Source organism: Calidris pugnax, unplaced genomic scaffold, assembly GCF_001431845.1.
Source record: "Calidris pugnax isolate Ruff unplaced genomic scaffold, ASM143184v1 scaffold294, whole genome shotgun sequence".
NCBI classification, from domain to species: Eukaryota; Metazoa; Chordata; class Aves; order Charadriiformes; family Scolopacidae; genus Calidris; species Calidris pugnax.
Genome location: NW_015094505.1, coordinates 187,270 through 213,313, shown reverse-complemented (window position 1 = coordinate 213,313; position 26,044 = coordinate 187,270). Strand labels below are relative to the sequence as shown.

At 54.0% G+C, this 26,044-nt stretch overlaps 1 protein-coding gene across 3 annotated transcripts; it reads right to left on the bottom strand.

Moving 5' to 3' along the window:
- Window positions 1-73: 73 nt before the first annotated feature.
- Window positions 74-24,400, bottom strand: GDPD2 (glycerophosphodiester phosphodiesterase domain containing 2). 3 transcript variants are annotated; one of them, XM_014963073.1, is made up of 16 exons: window positions 24,016-24,400; window positions 9,574-9,716; window positions 8,503-8,606; window positions 8,335-8,428; window positions 7,329-7,388; window positions 6,884-6,982; window positions 6,037-6,130; window positions 5,325-5,470; window positions 4,763-4,845; window positions 4,104-4,254; window positions 3,134-3,349; window positions 2,156-2,307; window positions 1,692-1,839; window positions 1,373-1,455; window positions 924-952; window positions 74-636 (listed from the first exon to the last, which is right to left on the bottom strand). In XM_014963073.1, exons 2-16 carry the CDS (start codon window positions 9,679-9,681, stop codon window positions 584-586), a joined length of 1,620 nt encoding a protein of 539 aa, XP_014818559.1. In that variant the 5' UTR covers window positions 9,682-9,716; window positions 24,016-24,400; the 3' UTR covers window positions 74-583. The 3 variants fall into 3 exon arrangements, with proteins under 3 accessions (XP_014818559.1, XP_014818560.1, XP_014818558.1); XM_014963074.1 differs by lacking the exon at window positions 24,016-24,400 and adding an exon at window positions 20,849-20,918; XM_014963072.1 differs by lacking the exon at window positions 24,016-24,400 and adding an exon at window positions 13,137-13,371.
- Window positions 24,401-26,044: the final 1,644 nt, after the last annotated feature.

Here is a 26,044-nt window from a genome sequence, read left to right as displayed (position 1 = left end):
GGGCACCCGTTTCCCCCCCCCCCAGAGCAACAGGCAGTCACTGCTGCGTGGGGTGCCAGCACCCGGCCCCACAAGCACGAAGCCAGCAGCAGGGGCAGGACCTGTGCCCACCGTGGGGGCGGGAAGAGCTCAGCTCCCCCCTTTATGTTGTGAAAAGCCAGCTCCCCCCTTGCCCCCCTTCCTCTTCCTCAGAGCAGGGCAGCAGCACTTTGAAGAAGGTTTCCCTGCACCAAACAGCAACTCAAATCCCCCCACCCCGGCTCCCCCGTGTCCAAACCCCAGGGCAGAGGCCCCAGCCCCCCTGGGTTAGCACTCAGGCCCTGGGCACCTGCCAGCCCCCAGGAAAACCCCTGCAAAGTCTCCAGTTCCTCACTGTGGGTGACAACTGGGAACCCAGTTCCCCATCATCTCAGCGGAGGGCAGTTGTGCACCACGGGAGGAGGCAGGAAGGCTACGGGGAGAGGGGAAGCTCAGGAGAGAGTCTGCAAAGGAAAGGAGCCTTGAAGGTGGCCCCTTGAAGCTCCCCCCTTGAGCTGTGCAGGGCTCTGGCCGCCCCTCCCCTGGCTGATGCAGGCCCGAGGGGTCACTCCTGCATCAAGCTGTTGATCTTTGTGAGCAGCACGTCCGTCTCGGACTCTGGGGAGAAAGAGAATCAAAACAGTCATTGCAGGTGGCCACCATCCCACAGCGACCTGAAAAGCAGGTTTGGGGAGACCTGGGGAATGTGGGATTCCCCAACACCGTCCCACAGAGCTGTTTGCTAAGGGCAGGACAGGAACTCCCGGGCTGGGATTCCCTTCCCTCCCCCGGCCATCCCAAATCGCCCTGTCATTTTGGGGCTGGAGAAAGCTGCCTGCCAGGGAGCGTCCTGCAGGCAGAGCCTGGCTGCGAGGGAGGGGAGCTCACATCCGCGCAACACTCACCCGCTGCCTGTCTTCTCTGGGAGCATTTCCTAGGAGATGGAAGAGGATCGATGTTAGCCCATCAGCCTGGCCTCCCCCTTCCCTCCCCCAAGCTCCCAGCTGGAGACTGTGGGGACCCTCAGGACACGCAGCCCCACAGGGACCTGCTCTCTGTGCCCGCAAAAGAGCAGGGCCAAGGTCCCCCAGCCTCACCCCACCAAGCCCTGGGGTCCAGAACGAGCTAGTAAGGTGGGCAGCAGCTCCAGGAAGAGTCACACCAGATTTTTAGCTGCAGCCTGGTGATAGAAGCTGCCTCACTTGACCAGACAGGAGAAGACTCCCAAAAAATCTGAGTCTAGAGGTGGGTGGCAGCAGGTACGACCAGGTTTGGGTATGTCCCAGCCACGCAGGACACACTACAGCCTCCCCCAACAGACCCATCCCTGGAAGGGGAAAGGCATCAAACGTACTTCAGCAAGAGGAAGGCCCAGAGGATGGCGAGAAGAGAAGTGCAGTCTACAACAATCCAGATCATGAAGTACGTGCTCCTGGGCTGCAAGGCAACAAGACAGGCCGTGAACACCAGCCAGGGGTGGTGTGCTGGGGGCACAGCCCAGCCTGCTGTGCCAGCAGTCCCTTCTGCAGGGTCACACGTTCCCACAGCAGCACAGCACTGAGCAAAAGCCACCCTCCAAGCAGCTGCCTTCCCAGGGCTGCTGCAGGAAGGGACCCACAAGTGCCTGGGACACAGGGCTGTGGGGCAGGGTGAAGGACGGAGGGGTTACTCACGAGCAGCCAGATGGGGTGTTTCATCTCCTTCAGCACCTGGCAGGCGTTGGTGGTGACCGAGCTCACCCCGGAGCACCACAGCACGGAGAAGAGCCAGGGCTGGTTCACCACGTACAGGTTGACAGAGACGTTGTCCTGGCGGTACTGCCTGCACGGGGAGAGCCGTGGTCAGAGCAGCAGACAGCAGGGTGCCGGCACACTCAGCGTGCAGCCAGAGAGGGCTGCGTATCTGGGATGTGTTCCAGCATTTGCAGCCACACGGAGCAACCGTCTGGAGAGCCAGACCCAGATTTGCTGGCAAGGCAGAGGACTGCAGCCAGCTCCAGCCCCTGCACCAGCCCTGCCTGATACGGCATGTTTGTCCACGAGGCTGGAGCGCACACCCTGCCCTTCCCAGCAGCGTGCCAGCACTCGGCCTCAGCTGGCCCACACCTCTGCTGGCCCCTGGGGCACAGGGCTCTCACCTGATCTCCTCAGAGCTCATGTCCTGGTAGGGCAGGTTGACACGCAGCAGCGGCTCCTTCTCATTCTGCAGTCTCTTCCTGCCGTAGACTTGCAGAAGGCCGGGGGCTCGTTCTTTGACCTGCTCCCTGAAACCATCCGGCAGCCAGAGCACCTAGGCAAGAGCCAGCAAGCACATGCAGAGGAGAGGTGCTCCAGAGAGCTTGCTCCCTTCCAACATTTCCTTGCAGGTCCCAAGCCCACATGGCCCGCTCAGGCAGCTGCTTCCTGCCCCCCTTCTCCACGCTCAGCTCCTCCATGAGGATCTCTGCCAGGACAGTTCCCTAAGAGCTTGTCCCAGCCAAGAAGAAAACACAACAGACCCCACTGAGGGGAGAAAGCAGTTTCAACCTAAGAAAGCTGCAGCAGTCATGTCCTTTCTGGTGGGTCCTTGAAAGGATCAAGCAGCGCATCCTTTTGGCCCCAAGTCTGCAGCAAGAATACACCTTGTATCAGCAACTACAAATCTTAGCCCTCTCCCCTCCCAATCTTGCATTCCCAAAAAGTCAAGAAGGGAAAGTGATTTGGGGGCCAATTCATCCCCTGAGGGCAGCACGTGTCCCGTGCTGCGGAGGTTGGATGAAGTGCAAAGGCAACACAAGCGGTTGCACAGGAGTGAAGCGCCGCGGGGAGAGGTGCGGTACGGCACAGGGAGCTGGAAGCCCCAGCATTGTTTTCCTGCTCTTGCTCACGCTGCTGGTCCCCTCCCTACACTGAGTCACTGTTTACACACCAGGGTGGCCAGCGCTGGAGAACCAGAGTATCTGGAGGGGTCTGAAGCTGCAGGCATTAACCCCTAATTATTGGCAACCCACACCTGGACCGGGTTCCCCAGCAGGGATCAGATATGGGGAGCGGTGGGGATGCTCAGGGTGGGGTTGGTGGGGCACCTCCCACCATGGCAGGGCTGTGACAGGAGGGCACGGCAATGCCCAGCTCACCTGCTGTAGTGGGATGCCTGACTGTAAGATCACTTCCAGGGTGGCATTGACAAAGCTCTGGTAGTCACTGTGGTTCTCAGGCCGGAGGTCAAACATGATGGAGATGTTACTGTGTTTGGCTGCCTCCAGCGCCTGTTCCAGGGACGGGATCCTCTGTCGAGTCACCTCCTGGCGATCGGCATCGGACAGACTCTGCACAGTGGGAAAAGGCCTCCGCTGCAAGGGCAAGGCAGAGTTAGTAGGCACAGGCAGACCACCCGTAAGCTTCCACCTCCCAAACTGGTGCCTGTCTCCAGCTCTCAGTTTCCTACACGGGCCTCTCCACACGCTCTCCAGTGCAGACAGGCACAGGGATCCTGCCCCTGCACATCCCTGGGGCACCTCTACCCTTCTCCCCACTCCAGCACAGTTCAAGCAGCCTCGACTCCTGTGGGCACCCAGAACAGCTCAGCAGTCGGTTCGTCACCTTTTGGGCAGAGCCCCAGCCACAGCTGCCTCCAAGCCCAGGCAGGAGCAAACGCATGAGGCATCTCCCCTCAAACCAGCCTCCCCCGTGACTCAGCCGAGGAGTCAGAACAAACCCCAGCTCGGGGCATAACCGCACCCACGGGATTCGTGCAGGCGTGAAAGTGCTTCTGCACCCTGGACAGGAGTCTGCCAGGACCAGCGGTGAGGAGGGAGCTCTCCCCAGGGCAGGGCTCATGCTTCACTCACAAATGAGGAGAGGGTTCTTCACTGTGAGGGTGGTGGAGCACTGGAACAGGTTGCCCAGGGAGGTGGTTGAGGCCCCATCCCACGAGATATTCAAGGAGAGGCTCGACGAGGCCCTGGGCAACCTGGTCTGGTTGGGGGTGTCCCTGCTGACTGCGGGGGGGTGGGACTAGATGGCCTTTGGAGGTCCCTTCCAGCCTGGATAACTCCATGACTCTATGCACCCATCCCCGACCAGCCACTCTAGGGGCATCCTGACCTCCAGGAACCAGGTGCCAGCATCCAGCTGCTGGAGGTCTGTCCAGTTGAAGGCGGTGCTGTTCAGGGCAGCCCTCTCGGGGAACACAGCCTGCACATTGGTGGTCCTGGTGAGCTCCTCGTCGTGCATGAGGAACGGGACCCCGTCAGCACTGGCAAAGGAGCAAAGAGAGAAGCTCTATTGCAAGCTGTTTGTCTTCTATCCCTGCCCTGGTATTTCTGCCCCATCCCAGGCACCCTGCTAGGGTAATCCCCACCCTTATGCCTACTTGTGGTCCCCTACACAAAAAGGTGAGTGTCTGGAAAGCACAAAGCACCTAGAGACCAAGCCAGGAACCAAGCAGTCCCTAGCTCACTGCAACGGCTGTTCCCATAGCAGGATTGCATGAGATGAACTAAAGCCAGGGTCTTTTCCAAGCAGTGCCTCTCCCCTCATGCCCTGGAAGGCAACCTACGTGGGGAGGACAGAAACCCAGAACCTCTCCCAGATAATGATCTGGGACACCAAGCTGGAGCCAGTCCCACACTGGAAAGGCGGGAATGGCAGAGCCATTCAGGCTATGCCAATCCTCAGGTGTGTTCCAAAACAGCCCGCGTGGGACGTGCCATCCCAGGATACACAGACCCTTTCCTCCCTCCAAGTCCCTACCACCCCTTTACCTCACCATGACGTCTGTCTCAAAGACCTGCACATCACAGTCCACCGCCTTGTGCAGTGACATGAGGGTGTTCTCGGGGGCCAGCTGGAAAAGGAACAGTGTTAGTGCAGAGGGCACAGGGAGGAAGAGGCAGGCACTCATCACCCTCTCTGGCTGCACCCAGCAGCTTGGCTGGGCTCTGGGACAACCACAGTGAGATGGGTGACCCCGGTAGGATCAGGGATGGAAAAAGGCTGGGTGCAGACAGCCAGAGCCTGCCTAGTCCTGCTTCCAGCCCACACTACACAGCCAGGCTTGCTGCTCAGAGTTGTCTGCTCCTGGCCCAGCAGCCCCCAGCAAGCAGCTCTGCCCTGTGCCCACCCACCCTGCTCACCCTTCCTCCTCACCCTGTGCTGCCCTGGCTGCTGTGGGGACCCCTCAATACTGGGCTGGCCAGAGCTCGCCCAGACCTGCAGCCACAAGGGTCTGAGATGCCAGTGCCCCACCAGCAGGCACAGCCTGGCTCTCACTGCCCCATCCACCCTGCCCACTGTACCAGGGCGCTGCTGGTGCTGCTCGCTCACCATGGGAGCTCCTCGGTGGCCAACCAGGGCCGGCTTGGGGGGCAGCTGGTTCTCCTCCATGATGCAAGGGGAGGTGATTCCCAGGGGAGCCAGATACAGTGCGATCATCACCGCACAGTACACAAGCAGCAGAAACACCTTGACACCTGCAGGAGAAAACAGAGAAGATAGAGGGGTGAGGTACAGAGGAAGTATTTTGCAGGCTGTTAGGAAAAAGCCAAGGCTTCTTCACCTGGCATTAACTTATGGTCACCCTGGGTGAGGCATTGCATCCCCAGCCTCAGGAACACTGCAGGTTTATTCTCGGCCCATTCCATGTCCTTGCACCCCAAGTTAACACTTCTGCAGGACTCAAGTCTTCCATCCATAGTCCTACCATCCACTGCAAAGCAGCGAGGGCTGAAGCTGCACCAAGTTATTCTCGGCCCATTCCATGTCCTTGCACCCCAAGTTAACACTTCTGCAGGACTCAAGTCTTCCATCCATAGTCCTACCATCCACTGCAAAGCAGTGAGGGCTGAAGCTGCACCAAGGGCTGGGTATGAGAAGCAGTGACCAAGACGGGGCACTGCTACCAGGCTGAGTCCTGGGGACCTGTTCCCACTGCACCGATGCTCTCTGTGCACCACTCTGCCACCAGTGCCACTCAGCTGAGTGGTAGGAAGCAGGGCACCAGCCAGGGGGGAGATGGAGACACTGGAGGGGGATTTACCTCTGTTGTGGGTGCGGTAGATGAAGCTGGCCAGGGGCCAGGCAAGGAGCGTCATTCCCCCCACGATTCCAATGTGCAGGAAGGGACCTGTTGCCTGGAGAGGCAGAGAATCACAGAATCACTTGGGTTGGAAGGGACCTTAAAGATCATCATACTCCAACCCCCCTGCCCTGGGCAGGGACACCTCCCACCAGACCAGGTTGCTCCAAGCCCCATCCAGCCTGGCCTTGAACCCCTCCAGGGATGGGGCAGCCACGACTTCCCTGTTCCAGTGCCTCACCACCCTCACAGTAAAGAATTTCTTTCTGGTGTCTCATCTCAATCTCTCCTCTTCCAATTTAAAACCGTTCCCCCTTGTCCTGTCACTGCACTCCCTGACAAAGAGTCCCTCCCCAGCTCTCCTGGAGCTCCCTTCAGATATTGGAAGCTGCTCTAAGGTCTCCCTGGAGCCTTCTCTTCTCCAGGCTGAAGAAAAAAAGTGTCAGCCAGCAGCAGCCCAGCCCCTGTCCCCAAAAGCCACATGCTCCCATGCCAGGATCTGCCACTGCAGCCAGAACCGCTGGAAGAGCCACAGTGCCAGGGAGGGCAGGACAGGCTCCTGGGGTATGGAACAGACTCCCCACTCTGGTCCAGCCACCATTCTTCACTCTCACTGCAGCTGCTCCAGGCAGGACTACAAGAGCAGGAGGAGCACCTTGCCCAGCCAGGCAGCAGAAGTCAAGGGCAGGGCGTTAACCACCCGTGGCACACAGCCATGCTGGGGGCTCCAAGTCACCACCCTCCGGCTCACCCCCCCAGGCCAGGTACTGGGTACGGCGGGGGAGTCCCTGGTATGGAGGTGACTCACCTGCAGGGAGATACGTGCGCTTCTCCACTCCTCCGCCCACTTTATTCCCAGCCCTGTGAAGGCTGCAGCCACCACCAGGGCCGATACGATCAGCAGGGCCTGTGGGGCAGGGCACAGGGCAGTTAGGGGAGCACACAGCATCCTGCGGGCCAGAGTCCTCCTCATCTCTTCCTCCTGAGCCCCTCCCAGCCCCCAGACCCCATCTCCCCCATTTGGGGTTGCAGCTGAGCTCTGCACCCCATGCTTTGAGCAGGGGAAATATACCATCACAGAGACGGCGTGGCTGGGCTGGGGGACTAGGAGCTGCAGCCCAGCTCAGTGGGGGGACACAGCCACTCTGGGGGGGCACAGCAGCCCCATGCAGCCCCAGTAGGTGGGTCACAGCTTCCCGAGGTGCAAGGACAGCCAGGTCAGGCACCATCTCCCTGCACCCCAAGCCTCTCACCTTGTGCAGCCAGTGCAGCTTCAAGGGCTGGCCGCAGAGCTGCAAGCACAAAGCGAGGACCTACGAGAAGAAGGAGGAGATGTCAGAGCTGGGCTGTACCCCACACCTCAGCCCTATAAGGGCACAAGACTCAGCCACAGGCTCTCTGGCCACGCTCAGGCTGACACAGGGCAAATGCTGCTGACTCCTTGGCTCCTCACAGCTCCGTACCCCCACTAGCCCAGGTGGGATCAGCGGGGCTCACCAGCAGCGCAGTCGAGTAGGTGATCAGCACGGCTGTAGCTATGAGCAGGACCAGGGACCAGTCCAGCCACAACTTCTTCTGCTTGAAGATGAACCTGCCAGCAAAGGGGATGGTCAGAGGGGCAGGGGGCACGGTGGGGAGCAAGGCTGGATGTGGGATCCTACTCACTCATTGAAGTTGTGGAAATCATTGAGGATGATGATGGCGAAGTAGAGCCACACCAGCATGAAGAGGAAGACGCAGAAGAGGAAAAGGAACCAGCTGCAGTCACACTGAAAGCCAGAGATGACAGTTATGCATACATCTGCAGGGCATGGAGCCCCTGGCCAGGTTGCTGAGACCCCTGCAGAGGAGGGCACAGCAGGCACTAGCCTCAGGGCTCCAGGCACCGAGCTCCCCAGGAGAGCTCTTTTGGCTGGACCAATGCTACAGGAAGATGGACCAGCATCTCCTACAAAGGAGCCCCTGGCCAGGTTGCTGAGACCCCTGCAGAGGAGGGCACAGCAGGCACTAGCCTCAGGGCCCCAGGCACCGAGCTGCCCCATGGAGAGGGAACAGAATGAGCACAAAGCGAGGACCTACGAGAAGAAGGAGGACATGTCAGAGCTGGGCTGTACCCCACACCTCAGCCCTATAAGGGCACAAGACTCAGCCACAGGCTCTCTGGCCATGCTCAGGCTGACACAGGGCAAATGCTGCTGACTCCTTGGCTCCTCACAGCTCCGTACCCCCACTAGCCCAGGTGGGATCAGCGGGGCTCACCAGCAGCGCAGTCGAGTAGGTGATCAGCACGGCTGTAGCTATGAGCAGGACCAGGGACCAGTCCAGCCACAACTTCTTCTGCTTGAAGATGAACCTGCCAGCAAAGGGGATGGTCAGAGGGGCAGGGGGCACGGTGGGGAGCAAGGCTGGATGTGGGATCCTACTCACTCATTGAAGTTGTGGAAATCATTGAGGATGATGATGGCGAAGTAGAGCCACACCAGCATGAAGAGGAAGACGCAGAAGAGGAAAAGGAACCAGCTGCAGTCACACTGAAAGCCAGAGATGACTGTTATGCATACACCTGCAGGGCATGGAGCCCCTGGCCAGGTTGCTGAGACCCCTGCAGAGGAGGGCACAGCAGGCACTAGCCTCAGGGCTCCAGGCACCGAGCTCCCCAGGAGAGCTCTTTTGGCTGGACCAATGCTACAGGAAGATGGACCAGCATCTCCTACAAAGCTGCCTAGGCCAGAATGGGGAGGACAGCCACTATGACAGGACAGGGAAGCCCCTGGGAGCAGGGTGGGGACTTTGGATATGGGAAGGGGCAGGGAAACAGGTCCTGTTCCCTCCTAAGCTGGGCAGAGAGGGGTGCTGTGCCCCAGAGCTGCCATTACAGCACTGAGCCTGCAGACTGCTCCTGCTTGCCCAGCCAAAGCCAGGTCCAGCTTCAGGGTCTCCAGCCCCCAACCCCGCATACACAGGGAGGTGAGGGGTGCCACAGGTGCTGAGCGGGACACCCAGCAGCCTGGACCAGCTTGCACATTCCAGGCAAGACGGGACAAGCAGTGGCACAACCACTCCCATGGGAGTTGGAGACCTCGGAGGATCCCAGGGCCCCACCTCTCCCAGGTTACAAACTGCCGGGGACACCCCCTTCCAGCACCCCATCTTCAGGAACCGTGCCTCTCACGTGCCTTGCCAGGCACTCAGTGCCCCAGGGCACGCTCAGCCCTCGGGGAGCACAGTGCTGGGCTCCAGGCACGCGTGAGCCATGCTGCAGACACACGCTCGGCCGGGCAGGGGACAGCCACAGCTCCTCCTCCTCACCCAGCAGGAACAGAAAACTCACCCTCCTTGGACAGAGAGGGTGCCAGGTAGCACCCCAGCTCTCTTGGGGCTCAGGACCCCCCATACAAGGGGTCAGTAGCCCAATGTCTGGGCTGAACCGCCCCCCAGATGGAGCCTTTCCCCACCCCAGCCACCCATGCCCCAGCTCAGCATCACCCGTGGTATCACCTTGGTGGTTTTCAGGCCTTTCCTCTTCTTGGCAGTGACCCAGCGGCAGCTGTAGAGGCAGAGCAGGCAGGTGGCACAGGGGTGGCAGCAGCCAGGGGAATGCGCCATAGCGCCCAGCTGTCCCGGGCCAACGGCCAGGCGTCCTGCAGGGGAGGCACACAGCATGTTGGCACAGACCTCCCAACCCACCGCCCCATGGGGATGGGGCACTGCACCATCCTGGGTCCAGGTACCTGGGCAAGCAGCTGCCCCAGAGCCCTGGGACATAGCGGGCCTGCTGGCCAGGCAAGGAGCGGTGCCAGGGAAAGCGGGAGAGCTAAGGATGCTGCCCAACCTGTTCCGCAGCCTGCCCTGGGACTGCAACAAGCTGGAGCAAGCCCGGAGTTGGTGGGGAGCAGCTCCCCAGCCCAGGGTTTGGTGCTCCTGGGAGCCAGGAGCATCGTGCAGGCTCCAGGGGATGGCAGTGTCACCGGCCAGCTTGACTCAGCCTTGCACCCAGGCTCCCTGGGAGCAGCCCAGCCGCAAGGACCGTGCTGCAGCCCAGGGTTCCCACTGCACAGCTCGGGGTACATGCAACAGCCTGGGAAGTCCCCGTCCTCCTCCCTCAGCCCAGGTCCCCACGAAGGCAGCATCATCCCGGCAGCCCTCCCAGCTCAGCTCCCACAGCAACGGGCACCCGGGGGGCTGGGGGAGCTGCAGTTGAACGGGCGCTGGATGGCTGTTGGTCCAAGTGCTATGGGGGCAGGGGGGGAGAGCGGCAGTTTGGGGGGGAAACCCACTGCCACAGTCGCAGGCACCCAGGCTGGGTGCGGGGCTACCACTGGGGAGAGGGCCAGGACCCTTTGCTGTGGTCCCCAGATTCCTGGTGCTCGGCTGGAGGGAGCCCCAAACAAGGTGTCCCTTTATCCACCCCGAGAAACCCCATATTTGTTACTGCTGGCCCTGCTGCCAAGCTGCTCCCTCTCCTCATAGAATCATAGAATCATTGAGGTTGGAAGAGACCCTTGGGATCATCGAGTCCAACCATCTCCCCTACTCTACAAAGTCCTCCCCTACACCATGTCCCTCAGCACTGCATCTAAACGGCCCTTAAACACAGCCAGGGATGGGGACTCCACCCCCTCCCTGGGCAGCCTGTTCCAACGCCCGACCACTCTTTCTGTGAAAAATTCCTTCCTAATGTTCAATCTAAACCTCCCCTGTTGGAGCTTGAAGCCATTCCCTCTCGTTCTATTGTTAATTACCTGTGAGAAGAGACCAGCCCCAACCTCTCTACAGTGTCCTTTCAAGTAGTTGTAGAGAGTGATGAGGTCTCCCCTCAGCCTCCTCTTCCTCATACTAAACAGCCCCAGCTCCTTCAGTCCCAACCTCCCCAACAGGCCAGGCACCCCACGCAACACTGTCACCCCGCAGATTAAACCACACTCATTTCACTGTGACCACTGCACCAGGCACAGGCACCAGCCGACCACATCCTCCCAGCCACATCCTCTCCAATGTTGGGGGCAAGGGTGTGCCTAGCAGGACCACATTCCATCCTAACCTGGGCCCTGGAGAGGGGGAACAGAGCTAGCCCAGGCCCTCCCAGTCCCAGCCAGCCACACCAGAGCAGCTCTGTCATGCCCTGACTATAGCCAATGTCAGCCTGGTGTTCCCCTGTGACATGGCACAGCCCAGTGTGGCACCTCACTCTTAAATCCCACCAGTATATTTGTCTTCAGGGGTAGCGTGCAGAGTGTCCTCCAGGAAGCCACACCAGAGCAGCTCTGTCATGCCCTGGCTATGGCCAGTGTCAGCCTGGTGTTCCCCTGTGACACGGCACATCCCAGTGTGGCACCTCACTCTTAAACCCCACCAGTATATTTTTCTTCAGGGGTAGTGTGCAGAGTGTCCTCCAGGACCCACACAGTGGCACATCCTCCCAGCCACATCCTCTCCAATGTTGGGGGCAAGGGTGTGCCTAGCAGGACCACATTCCATCCCACCCTGGGCCCTGGAGAGGGGGAACAGAGCTAGCCCAGGCCCTCCCAGTCCCAGCCAGCCACACCAGAGCAGCTCTGTCATGCCCTGACTATAGCCAATGTCAGCCTGGTGTTCCCCTGTGACATGGCACAGCCCAGTGTGGCACCTCACTCTTAAATCCCACCAGTATATTTGTCTTCAGGGGTAGCGTGCAGAGTGTCCTCCAGGACACTGGGGCACAAACAGCCAGGTACCAACCCAAGAGTGGGACCCCTAACCTGCCCAGCTGGCTTTTGCAGGCTGGGGGCTGCCATCAGCAGGTCCAGGCAGCCAAGACACAGGGGATGCTAAGCAAGCACAGCGGTGCCCACATCTGCTGCCCCCTCCGTCTTCTAGGGATGAGATCAGCAGCTGTGATCTGCTCGGTGATGGCACTGAAGGAGCCAGCCCTAACACAGGAGCAGGAAGCCACGGGACTACGCAGTTTCCCTCCCTGATGCCCAGGGGCTCTGGCTGAAGGCTCATACCCCTCCTGTTGCCAGAAGCAGAGGCACCATGTCCACCAGAGAGCAGAGGGCTCAGCCAGCATCCCCAAGGAGTCGCCCTGTGCCCACTCACACGGGCAGAGCAGCGGTACCAGCAGCGGCTGAGGGACACCTTGCGTGACTCCCACGCAGTGTGCAAAGTACAGGAGGAGAGGCTGCCGGGCACAAGGCAAACCTCAGCACTCAGCTGCTCCCAGAGGCTGCAGCCGCCAGGACAGGAGCTTGGCAGAGCAGCGGCCACAAATCTATGCCAGTGGTGCTATCTAGAGGGTTCGGAGGGAAAATGTCACCCTGCTCCCCAGCTCAGAGCAGGACCGCAGCAGCAGCGCCAGTAGTTATTGTGCAACACACCTGCACAGGGCACCGGTCCCAAACAGAGCTGGACTGGGCACAATGCAGACCATGGTCAGCTTCTGCTCCAGCTCCAAGGTGGGGGCTGAAGGTCCACCAGGGCTGGAAGGAGCCCTCATTCAGTTCCCACCAAACAACCCCCCCAGCACACCCCCAGCCCTAGCGTGGGAGGCACAGGGAGCCTGAAGGTGTGACGAACCTGTCGCTACTGTCACTGACACAGCAGCGTGCGCTCCCAGTCCCGCAGAGACCTTTGTGCCCCAGGGGTGGTGGCACAGGACAACCAGGTGGCCACAGGCAGGGCAAGAGTCCCTCATGGAGGTGAGCCAGCCCAGGCTGCGTGCCACCAGGCACGTCAGCTGGAGGTGACATCCAGCCCCGCTGTCCCCCAACCTCACAAGAAGGAGGACAGAGCTCCCGGATCAGCGTGGAAAACAGGGTGATCCCAAGACAGTAAGAGCAGCAAGTTCAGACCCCCCACTCCCAGCCTCATGCCCCACATCTCCCCCACGCAATCAGCCCCGGGCTCCCCATCTCCTCTCTCCGGAGCACGAGTGGTCCCTTTCTTTTCCAGACAGGACCAGGATGATCACCCCTCCTCACCCCGTAACGCTCTTGCCAGCTCTCCCACAGCTCCCGTGGCATCAGGGGCCAGCTTCCCCCATGGCACGGGCTGCCACCTCGGGGCAGCGAGGACAAAAATACCTGCTCCCTGCAGATGTCAGCTCCCGCAGCTGGGACACCGGGCGAGTGCTGGGGCTGGGCTCTCAGCTGGGCGTCCCTGTGCAGCTGATCCCTGCTCTGCTGCCTGCTCACACCCTCCTGGGTGTGTTTGTGGCCCCGGCAGGGCTGCCAATGCCGCCTGCAGGTCTGCACAGGCTGGCAGAGGCGGGCTGCCCGCAGCAGGGAGGGACGGGGTCAGGGGGGGCCCCCTCCCCGCCAGTGGCTTTGTGCCCCACAGACCCTGGCGCAGCCTCTGCTCTGTGGCCGCTGGGAAAGCGGAGAAGGGGCCCAGGGGGGCGTCAGGCGCCGCAGCAGAGGAGTTTGCAGGCAGCCCACGCTCCAGGCGGATTAAGGCTCCGGGGAGAGCTGTGGGAGTGGGGAAGGCAGATGGAGGCAGAGCTTCATGCATCACCAGGCCTTCAAGCAAGGGGCTCTGGGAGCCCCTCTGTCAAAGGGAAGCTTTTCCCTCCCTTGCAGAGGAAGCCCGGGACAGACACATCCAGGGCTACTGCAGCTGGCCCAGCTGGCACTCGCTGGGGCACGATTTGAAGGTGGGAGCACAGAGGCAAAAGTGGTTTCGTGTCTTGAGCCAAGAGAAATGCTTTAGAGCCAACACATCCGAACTTTGCTAAAGCAGCAGATAAAAGGAGGCTCCGAGGCAGGGCCCTGATGCCACCTGCAGATGGACGGGGCGATGCCCTCCTTCTCCCCAGCCCTCTCCCTCCGCTCTAGGTCTTGGCAGAGGCCCAGCCCCTGGTGAGCCAGGGTACAGGATGATCACCTGGATCTTTCCCTATCAGCAACTTGCTCCATCATTGGTCGGAATTTCAGGGGAACTCTGATCTCCTGCCACTTGCAAAGGAGCTGAGAAAGCAGATGGCATCCTGCAGTGATCGTCATACTAGGCAGAAGCCTCAGCACTCACCCTTGCTGTAGATGCTATTCCACACCATTATTAATGGCTTTGGCACAAACCATTGAATGGCTCCATAAAATGTGCTGATCAGGTCCATCTAACAGGCTGGAGAGCTGGGCAGAGAAGAACCTCATGAGGTTCAACAAGGGCAAGTGTAGGGTCCTGCACCTGGGGAGGAAGAACCCCAGGCACCAGCACAGGTTAGGGGTGGACCTGCTGGAAAGCACTGCTGAGGAGAAGGATCTGGGGGTCCTGGTGGACAGTAAACTCTCCAGGAGCCAGCAATGGGCCCTTGTGGCCAAGAGGCCAATGGGATCCTGGGCTGCAGAGGGAAGAGTGTGGCCAGGAGGTGGAGGGAGGTCATTCTCCCCCTCTGCTCTGCACTGGGGAGGCCACAACTGGAATCCTGCCTCCAGTGCTGGGCTCCCCAGTTCAAGAGAGACAGGGAACTGCTGGAGAGAGTCCAGCGTAGGGCAACAGAGATGCTGGAGGGGTTGGAGCATCTCCCTGATGAGGAAAGGCTGAGAGAGCTGGGGCTCTTGAGCCTGGAGAAGAGAAGGCTGAGGGGAGACCTTATCAATGCTGACAAGTGTCTAAAGGGTGGGTTGGAGGAGGATGGAGCTGGACTCTTTTCAGGGGTTCCCAGTGAGAGGACGAGGGGCAACGGGCACAAGCTGGACCATGGGAAGTTCCACTGGGATGTGAGGAAGAACTTGTTTGGGGTGAGGGTGGCAGAGCCCTGGCAGAGGCTGCCCAGGGAGGGTGTGGAGTCCCCTTCTCTGGAGATCTTCAAGCCCCGCCTGGATGCTCCTGAGTGATGTGCTCTGGGCAGCCCTGCTTTGGCAGGGAGTTGGACTGGAGGATCTCTAGAGGTCCCTTCCGACTCTGACAATTCCACAATTCTGTGATCTGCGAGGCCTGACCAGCGGAGGGTCTGGAGCACTGCAGGAGGGATCACGTAGAGACACCCACCGCCCCGCACCCCAAGCTGGAAGCATTGCAGCAGCCAGGAAGGGCCCGGGACGAGCAGGCAGCTCTGCACCCCACGTTTGGCCCAGCCATGCCCACCCCTGGTACAGACCCACTGCGGTGCCATGGGGCAGAGTGAACCCCCAGGCAGGGAGATGTCTGCCCACCGAGACCCCCAGGACACAGAGAGGCCGTTTTGCCCGATATTTAGCGTTGGGGACAGGGATGTGGGTTATGGGGAGATGAAGAAGTGAGCACTGGGGAGGGGTGAAGGATCACAGAAGCCCAGAGGCAGCTGAGAAGGGAAAACCGAGCGTGAATGAAGAGACAGAGGAGACCCTGGAAGAGGAGGCTGCAGCGGAGCCCCTGCAGGCCCAAGCGCTGTGGGTGTCGGGGGTGCGAGGCCCAGTGACAGGAGAGGGACCCCTCAGCCACGGGCAGGCGCAGCAACGGGACCGCCAGGGACCCCCCCCGGTACCGGCCACCGTCCGACCCCCCCAGGGCGAGACTCCCCCTCCCTCTCCCAGGCCAGGTGGCCAAGATGGCCAACAGCATCCTGGCCTGTATCAGGAACAGTGTGGCAAGTAGGGCACGAGAGGTGATCGTCCCCCTGTACTGGGCACTGGTGAGTCCCCACCTCGAGTGTCCAGTTTTGGGCCCCCTACCATAAGAAAGACATGGAGGTGCCGGAGTGGGTCCAGAGAAGGGCAACAAAGATGGTGAGGGGTCTGGAGAATAAGTCTTATGAGGAGAGGCTGAGGGAGCTGGGGTTATTCAGCCTGGAGAAGAGGAGGCTGAGGGGAGACCTTATTGCTCTCTCCAACTCCCTGAAAGGAGGGTGTAGAGAGATGGGGGTCGGTCTCTTTTCTCAAGTCACAGGCGACAGGACAAGAGGAAATGGCCTCAAGTTACGCCAGGGGAGGTTCAGGCTGGATATTAGGAAAAATTTTTTCACTGAAAGGGTTCTCAGGCATTGGAATGGGCTGCCCAGGGAGGTGGCTGAGGCCCCATCCCTGGAGGTGTTCAAAAGCCGGGTTGATGTAGTGCTGGGAGGTCTGGTTTAGTGATGATGCTTCTTGTTTGTTGTGTGGGTGTCTATTTTTGTCAGTGAGGTTGACGGTTGGACAAGATGATCTTTAAGGTCCCTTCCAACCTAGAAGATTCTGTGATTCTGTGAACTGCCACGGCCCCGCCGCTGGGGATGGAGCGGGGCCTGCGGGGGCCGCCCGTGCCCCGCAGAGGGCGCTGCCGCCCCGCGCGTGGGAGCCGCCGGCTTTAGCCCCGTGCGAGGCCGCAGCCATTTCTAAATCCAGGCCGCCCGACGGCAGGAAGCAGCCATATTGAGTGAGGGCAGAGGCCTCCCGTTAGTGCCTGTGCGGGGCGGACGCCATTTTGGGTACTGGCACGTGCGGCTGCCGCCTCGGCCCGGCCCTCTCGCCGCCGCCAGGGGGCGCGCTCGGCTCGCACTGCTGCCGCGCGCAGCCCTGACACCCCCTCCCCGGCCTTCCCCCCTTCAAGGGAGCCCGGGCTCCGGGGGGTCGCAGGGCCGCTCCCCGCCGCCCCCTCAGGGAACCAGGGCTCTGTGGGGCCCCAGGGCCGCTCCCCGCCGCCCCCTCAGGGAACCAGGGCTCTGAGGGGCCCCAGGGCCGCTCCCCGCCGCCCCCTCAGGGAACCAGGGCTCTGAGGGGGTCCCAGGTCCCGGCAACCACGCTCCCGGGAGGCTCCTCGGTCTCCCCTTCCACAGAGGTGGGCCCGGGCCGGCGGCTGGCGCAGCTGCAGGCCCCCGGAGGACAGCCCTGCCCAGGAGCTGCCCGCTGCCTCAGGTGAGGCGGGCTCGGATCGCTTTTGTGTTGTAAAAGGCCGGTGGAGGTGATGCATATGGACATCTGGGTTGCTTCTGTCTGCATCGTGGGCCTTCTTGGGGCTGGTGTTCACACAGTGGGAGCCAGCAGCTCACCGAGCTGCACTACTGCCCTGTGATGAGGGACATCTCCCTCACCGGAGCAGAACGTGGGGCCTGGCAGCCCAGGCCAGCTCCAGCACAGCATCCAGGTCAGGCTTCCACCAGAAGGAAGGGGCTGAACTTGGGGATGCCTCATGGCCCGGTCCATCAGGCTGCCATTGACAGAGGCATCCTAGTCACTCCCTGCTCTGATCTCCGGGGGCCCAGTTAAAGCTCACAAACCAGAATGCCTGGTGAAGCTAGCTTAGCTCTACAGCTGTCTAATCACAAAGTCAGAACTGCCAGAATTAGTTGAGAAGACAACAGAAAATAGCATCCCTATCAGCACAGTTGAATCAGTTCATGCACTCAGCCTCTGTTTACAAAGGCAACAAGGGGTAATGGCTTTAAACTGGAGAAAAGCAGATATAGATTAGACATTAGGAGTACGTTCTTCACTGTGAGGGTGGTGGAGCACTGGAACAGGTTGCCCAGGGAGGTGGTTGAGGCCCCATCCCTGGAGATATTCAAGGAGAGGCTCGACAAGGCCCTGGGCAACCTGGTCTAGTTGGGGGTGTCCCTGCTGACTGCAGGGGGGTCGGACTAGATGGCCTTGAAGGTCCCTTCCGACCCAGATGATTCTATGCACAGCATTAAGTGCTGCATTGCTGTTATTCCAACCCAGATGATTCTATGATTCTATGCACAGCCTTAAGTGTTGCATTGCTGTTCAGTAGAGTTTGTACCCTGCCTTCACTTGTGAGCTATCCGTAAGTGTTCTTTTCAATTCTAGTAAAGTTATAAAAACAAATGCACAAAGGAATGGTTTAAGTGAGCTGAGAAACTTAACTTCAGCTGAACTACAATATATTAACATACCTCTCTAAACTTTTATTTTTGGGGCAGAGAAGGTATTTTCAACATACAGAAGCAACTTACTGGCTTTATGTTGGGTTCTTGTCTGTCAACTGAACTGGTCACAAACCAGCCTTTTCAGAAAGTGGTGTAAGCCACTGTTTCAGTTACTCCTGTTTTTTGCTATACTACAGGTAATCTACATGAAATAAAGCTTTTAAGTGTGACTGTTTTAGGGAATGTTTTCCCTTCATGTAGTCTCCCATAGAACTCAAAACCTGGGATAAAAGGGCAAGGCAACACAGGTTTCTGTAACCATTATTTCACTATGTCAACTTGTAACGGACAACAAAAATTCAGTGTATCACCACTCCTCTGCTGTCAAAACTTTAAAAGCCAATGGCACAGACTGTGCTTCCACCCCAGCTGGTAGCTGACCTACATAAACTGATAGGCCAAGGCAAAGACCTTTCCATCATGAATCTAAAAATCCCTACTTGCTGATAATCTGCAATAATAGCTTCAAAATGTAGCAAGTTTTCTATCCTGTATGGGCACATAAAGAAATTAAGTTGTCAGAAAAGAACTACTCGGAAGGTAAAATGCCTACTTAAGGGAGAGTATATGGATCATAGCACTAGTCTCAATGATTAGATTTACTTTTAAATAAAGGCCAGAAGCTTATAAGGAATTTAAGTCTGTGGTGAACAAACTTTGGATAAGAGATTTCCCCCCTTCCCCCCCGGACGTAGGCTAGTTAAGGAGATCAGGAATGCAGATTGTGAGAGTATTGTACAGCATGAGAAAAACCAGGATGGAGAACTGTATTTATCTCTGTTCTTATCACTGAGTTTGTATGATACAAGACACTTGACCCAAACTTTTCATGGGTGGTCCTTAGAGTTTTCATTTCCTAAGTACTTGAAAACAGCATGGGGCTGATTTTCAGGAGTGCTAATCATTCATTGTTGTAATTGAGATGAATGATAGGAGCTCTGAGGACCAAATGCTAACAAGCATTAAGGGCTCAAGCTGCAGAGTAACAGCAGATCTCAGATTGGGCAGTGTACCAGTGCAGCATTTATCCCCACTGTTTTCAGAGGGCTCTAACACCCCTCAAGGGTTTGTTGGGATACATTAATAAATGTACAAAGAACACAGACTTTTAACGAGCACAGCAGGAAAGCAGAAGGTAATCTGTTCAGTAAGAATTATACTGTAGATATAGAATTGGGAAATGATTTTTTTAGGCATAGTGTCATGGCATACCTAAAGTTGATAAGGCAAAGAAGACTATTCTTGGGCTCCCCCCCTCAAAAAAAAAAGAGAAAAAAGAAGTCTTGCTTTCATTTGTAAAAAAGAAGTCTTGCTTTCATTTATAAAAAAATTAGTTACCAGATTCTGATATATGTCAGATATCTGTCCTGTAAGGTTTACATGTTATACTTCATTGATGATTTCAAGGACTGAAATAATTGGGTTTGTTCAGATGTTTCTTTTTAGAATTTGAACTAGCCCAAAATTTGAAGATGTTTATAATTTGCCATTTCCTAATTGCCTTATTGCATACTTAACTGAAGCCACACAATAACAAACTGAAGCCAAGTCTCAAGTATTACATTTAAGATATAATAGAAAGGATGCTCCCAGGGTATACTCACATGCAATTCTGCATCTTACCCTACATATTTTTTGCTTTTGTATCATCTACAAAGCGTGCTGACTAATTTAATTACAGCAGAACTGTTTTCTTCTAGTTAATCTCTTTCCTCACTAGGGATAATTAGCTTTACTAGAAGTTAAGTTGTGGGCAGAATTTACTCCATGGGGCAACACTGATACTCTGCAGATCTAGTTCCGCTTGCTCTGTATTGAAAAACATACTTGAGCAACATCAGTATTTTGGGTTACCTTCTGACCAATATTTGTGTTTTTTCCAGAAAAAAAATAATCTATTATTTCCCTTGTCTGCAAGCATAGAACATCTTATCTATCTGCCACTTACTTCTGTGGTTGTACTACAGAAAGTTTTGTATTTAGTTTCTTTTTCGTTGTTTACTATCTTTTAAGACATACCATTAGTTTTGCACTGAGATAAGCCTTTGCTGTGGAGCATTTGCTCCTGATGCACCTCTAATGTCTGTTCAGAGTTACTGTAGAAGAGCATTCCCCCCCCTTTCAGGATATAAAAGCAGCTGTAAGATCACTATGTTAAGGCATACTAAGGAACACAAAATCTGTTTGCTGCTCAAGCTGCTTTCTTACTGTTTCAGAAGCCTTCCATAAAGTCCTTACTGCTTGCTGATGTTACTGTTAAGCCCCATACTTTGTGACAGCATTACTGAACTGTGTAGGTAGGGTAAGATTCTGAATCACTATTCACATCAAGAATAAACTTAAATACTTGACAAGGAAAAGCTCAACTCTCAAACTATAACAAGCACCTACCAGGACATAGGCTAAGCACTTCACTTGCAAGTGTTTGCTTTGCATTCAAGTATCAATACACATAGTGGTTTGTCAATCCTTACTCAGGAATACTATTTCTCGTCAAGTATCAATACACATAGTGGTTTGTCAAGCCTTACCCAAGGAATACTGTTTCTCATCCCCTACTAGCCTTATCACTCAGAGCATTCTACCCTCTCTGCTCTGTAAATCTAGGCAAAAAGAACAAAGCACTCTTACATATCTGTTTTACTGTCACTTCATTGTTGTGAGTTTATTTGAGGATAAATAACAGTAGTACTCCCATTGTACTTTCAGTACTACTATATTTTTCATCCTAATAAGCACAAACTATTATCAGATAGCTTCACAGAACTATTAGTACCTGTCTTGTTGCCTGAAGGGAGACAATTCATTTCTATTAGGCAATTCTATAAAAACAGCTTTCCCACATGCATAACTTACCTACATTCTATATTTTACAATCACTATAAGCTATTAGCTTAAATGCTAAAAAAAAAGAGATAAAAAACCCAAGAAAAGGCCTAAAATTGGCACACTTACCAGACAGAAGTAGCTTCTTGTTTCAAACCCTTTAGTATACACAAGCAGCAGCTGTTTGCCATTGCCAAATTTATAGGACTAGCCTCCAGAGCATTGTGCTGGGGTAGGTTTATATAAAGGGCCCTTGCTGGGGGGTGGTGAGTGATCTGGTGGGGGGTGGTGTCTCTCTCTATGGCCTTAGGTAGCTAGGGTGTAGCTGTGTTGTAGTGAAACTGGTGTGTAGAATTATTAACAGAGGAGTAGTTTTTATTTATGAAGATAATGTGCCATGTCTAGTGTAGTTAGTTTCTTTTTTCTTTTTGTTATCTGTAAGTATTATTTCCTAGTTGTGTTTATGAGTGGCTTATTTTCTTGTACCTATTTAATATGTTTTCAGTTATAAGTGGTTTTTATGTAAAGACTCTAGCTGAAGTATCATGGTAGTTAAAGAAATAAGTCTTTACTATCATTTATCATTTGTTTTCTTACTTGGTGATTATTTTGGCTGAGGTAGAGTTAACTTTTTTTGTAATAGGAACTGGTGATTGCTGGTTGGGAATGAGCTGGCTATCAGTCAGTGGGTTGTGAGTGTTATGCATCACTTCTTCTGTATATTCTTTTATCTTTATTGTTGTTATTTTCTTTTCCTTTGTTGTCCTATTAAGCTGCTTCTATCTCAAGGAAACCCCCGAAAACTTGCTCTACTGCTAATCTCCAAGGGCTGTAGGGGAATTTCTGCTCTGGCTCCTGGAGCACCTCCTCCTCTTCCTTCACTGATATCTGTGGAGGTGTTCCTACTTGAGTTCACTGGGGAGCTCCAGCCTGTCCAGTACAGCAGTGGTGGTGCCCAGGTCCATTGCCATTGTTGTGATCAGAATGTTGCTGGGCACAGCTGAGGAGGATGAGAGGCAGTACAGCAAGCAGCAAAAGGAAATGCAGCTACTAACAAGCATAAGACTCTTATTTATAGTAAGGTGAGCAAGCCCCATGGCAAGCACAACTAATAGCTAAACAGCAATAATAGCTATAAACTTGATCTAGCACATCCCAATCGAACCTGTTGTTATCTTGAAGCCTTTGAGCCCTGTGTTGGGTGCCCGTGAGGAGCAGAAAAGACCTTGACTCTCTGTAATCACTGTTCAGCAATAAGGAAAACATCCCTGAGTTATCAACACTGTTTTCCAGCACAAATCCAAAACATAGCCCTGTTCTAGCTACCATGAAGACAATGAACTCTACCCCTGGCAAAACCAGCAAGCTGTTACAGATACCTGCTGTGGGTATCTATGAGGGCTCTCTTTCACTAACTTCCATGCAAATTTTCTTCTGAGCCTTTAACTAGCCCAAAGGGTTCTGGGGGATTTCTAGCTAGTGGTCTGCATTTGTATTTTTTTCTCTGTGTTTTCTTGGAGCTACTATGTAATTGGTGTCTCTGGGGCTTGGTATCTAGCTGCCTGTGGTTTCTCACCTCCAGTGCTTATGGACAAATGCGTATGTTTGGGGAGAAAAAGTGTCTGCCATCCAGACTGCAAAAGGGGTTTGTGCAGTTGTGAAGGTTACATTTTCTTGACATGGCATGTTGGGAGAAAAAAAAGGCTTTTTTGCTTTGAAGTTAGCAAAGTGTAAGTATAACCTTTTTTTTTTGTCTTGCCTCTTGTGTGACCACTTTCTCTGGAGGCTGCAAAAGACAGTTTCTGCCTTTTTAGATAGAGTGGTTGCCAGGAGTTGATGGAGAAGCTTGACATCATGGCTGAGCTGTTCTGATGAAGAGTCGCTACCAGAAAGCATAGCAAAAAGCTATTTGGTTTTTTGTTGTTAGTTTTCTGACAATGGAAAACAGAATTCTGTGTGGTGGTGGAAAGGCTCATCTGTAAGGCAGAACTTCAAAATCTAAAAGCCTTAGGCTGCCAAAGCCCCTTCTATGCTAGTGCTTTGCCTTTGCCTGAGGGACCTGCTGGAAATGACTGGTTCTGGCAAATTAGAGATTGGTCTTGTAGCTTGTGCAGGTAAATACTATCCAGAATTGGTGTTTCTCTGCTGGCAGCTTGAAGTGGCTGTGCCTGTTTGAGCCTTTAGAATAGCTAAATAGCATTTCCACCAAGCAAAGAGAATGTGCAAACAGCTTACATGACTTGTACTGTAGTATCTTGAATCTGTGTGTATGGGCTGTCTCTGTTGGAGGTGCATTCTTAGCTAATCAGGACATGATTTTCAAGTAGGCATGTATGTGATCCTTTTTAGCTTATTAGCTCCCAGCTTACCTGGAAGCCTACCAGCTTGTTCCTGCTAAGTTTTAATGGATGATTGGAAATGACATTAGAAAGTCCTGCTCCTAGGTTGTTCTGCTTTTGAGTCAGTAAAAGCATCACAGATTGAGATATTATTAAGACCAGATAAATAGTAACTTTGGAGGTAGCAGTACTTAAAGCAGCATGTGTGTATCTTTGGGACTCAGTGGATTCAGGTGGATATAATACATAGTCAGGAATATGGCACTAATGCCTACCTATAATGAACTTTGGTTTTGGTTTTTTTTTTCCTTAGCCACTTCAATAGATTGGAGTACTATAAGCAATTAATTTACCATTTGCATATCTCATCAAGGTGTTCTTTGAGCTTTCTGAAGTGTCACTGATTTTTGGGTGTGCATTGGCTAGCTCCCTGTTTATTAAGTGGTCATTTGCCTAACTGGTTTTGCTTTCTTTTGTTAGTCTTAATTGATGTATTACCATAGATCAGCTTGCATCCAGGCATGGATTTGAAGAGCACCTGGGTGATTCCCAAACAACTACTCATTGTTCTGCACTTGAACCTCTTCAATAACAGTTGTTACTTTGTCTGGTTCTTTTTTTTCCCCAGCTTGCCTGTATTTCACTCAAATGCAGAGCTCGTGCAGTTAACTAGTTTGTGCAGTTAAAGGACATGCAATTGCTTTCCCCCACAATGTAGTTTATGATAAAAATCTTAATTCACTTTTCTGCCTTTTGCTAAGTTATTCTTGGGTTTTGCTGTTAAATTAAGCGTTTGATCCTGTGTCCAGAACAGAATGTAATTAGGAAATGAAAACATTCCTGTAGTTCTTGCCTCCTGTGTTGCAGCAGACATGCACGCACTAAGAACTTCTCAGCATCCCTGTGAAGTGCTCACTAGACAAGATACTTATACAGAGATCTAATCTCAGAACTTACCTTTCTATTCAGAAGGTGCTTGAGTGCTCAGGAGAGGTTCTGTTCCTGTTTGGCAGAACTGGGCTGGTCCATGACTTCCAAGTGCACAGTGGGGTTAGAATTTGTGGAGTTCATGAAAAGGGTGCTTTGTCGCCTTCGTCACTGCAGGGTGCTGCTGCTGGAGGAGGATTTGTTGCTTCAAGTCCTTCTCTCCAGCACTAGTAAAAGAAACACACCTGGAAAAAAGTCTTAAGAGCAAGTCCTGAGAGGACCTTCAATGGTTGAAATGCATATTGAGATGAAAGATGCCACTCTCTACATTTGCAGCTGTCATACTTGGAGCTGCCGTCACAGGTTGTACCTCATTGCATTAGACACGCAGCTCAAGGATGAAGGTGATGGTTGCCTCAGGTACTTGCACTTGCTTGTCTTGTCAGATACAGTTACAGACAGATGGTGATGGGGAACTGAGAATCTGCAGAGCTCAGCATGAAGGGCATTTGTCTTGGCGCTCTAGCTGTTTTTCACTGTGTCAAGCTTTGTTTCGAGATTCTGCGGAATTATACAGAAGCCGAGCGTGTACTGCCTGTATTTGAGACAGTCCCCACATGTGAAGGCTAGCATGGGAGAAAACAAAACATGCTTGTTTGCAAAACAAAAGAAGTGGTGGAGCAGAGTGTAGGAGAATGCATTTGGGATAACTATGAATGGAACAAGCCCAAAATAGGGAAGCCACAGCGACTGCAGCTTAAGCTGAGAGATCTAGTTGTACGATAAAATGTTAGGAATAAAACTGTAAATGGATATTTCTTGTGTCCAGACTGAGTTGTGTGTGACGCTGGCATTCTGTTCCTGAATGCTGTTGGTAGTCAGTGGTTTGAAAAAACATATTGGAAAGCTTGCAGAAAGCTTTTGGGGTACTTTACTTTTCTGAGGACTTCTGGAAACCCAGCTGTGATCTAATCTGTGGGTAGCAGAGGCTACTTCACGGTTCCCAGTACAGTATAGTCCACACTGTCCCTCCCATGCCTTCTGGTGTTACAGGGGTGCTTGCTAGGTTCTCCTGGTCATCTTCAATCACTTTTGTGATCATGAATTGCTATGTTTGAACTGGGCAGCTGAATAAATTTGGGGAATGTTCTGTTGTAGTGCAAATCCTTGTGCTAATTAGCATCGTTTTGACAGTCATTTCTGCAATGAGAAGTGACTACACAAGAATAGATAAAAATAGATTCCTTCAGATGCCTAATTAAATATTGCCAGTGTCCTGACTAGAAATGCTTTAATCTAATGAGAATACTACTTGAGGTTACCGCTACCAGAAGTGCATATTTCCTTGAGTTATTCCATAACTCTATTCTAATGACATCAACAGCTGGAGAGCTAAATGCTGTTAATGAAACCTTTTTTTCTGACTACAAGCAACTTATCCCATCAGTCCTACTCTAAGTATTGGGCAACACAGACTTTACAAATACAGTAGCACATGAGAAGTTCAACCCATGCTGAATTGCAATAGACGTTACCAACCAGAACTCAACAGCATTATTTGAGAGAATGGGTTTTGTTGCAAATGCACAATCCAAAGTATTTAATGATTAAAAATGAGGGACAGAAGAGGCTTTTCAAAAGAGCACTACCTGGCACAGGAACAGGTAATTCACTGGACCAAAAAGATCAGAGGAGTGAGTGGAAGTGACCAACATCTCATCGCCCAGGCTGCAAGTGCCATTTCTTTGGGCAGCAGTACTGTTGTGTCCTGGCTGGTGGGGGGGAAAGCTGCTCTCTACCTGATTGTGGAGCCTTGGAGTGACATTATGGTCTTAACTTTGCTTTAATTGGCACAAATGGCTATGCTGTCCTAAGAAATAATCTTAAGGTCTTGCGCTTAGGAGGAATAACTGATGTAGATGATATTAGCTGTGCATGTCAGTTGCAGAATTCCTGGAGGAAGGCATGTGGGTTCTTTTGTTAGATTATGGCTAGCTGTATGCTGCAGCAGATTCAGCAGGTTAAACCAGCAAGGTCAGCAGATCAGGAAGTAGCTGGA

Coding starts and splice junctions, on each gene's coding strand:
- GDPD2 (XM_014963073.1), bottom strand. CDS start 9,681: ATGGCGCATTCCCCTGGCTGCTGCCACCCCTGTGCCACCTGCCTGCTC. Junction 6,983..7,328: donor AGCTGCACTGGCTGCACAAG/GTGAGAGGCTTG, acceptor CCTGCCCCACAG/GCCCTGCTGATCGTATCGGC. Junction 3,350..4,103: donor CTGGCACCTGGTTCCTGGAG/GTCAGGATGCCC, acceptor TTGCCCTTGCAG/CGGAGGCCTTTTCCCACTGT.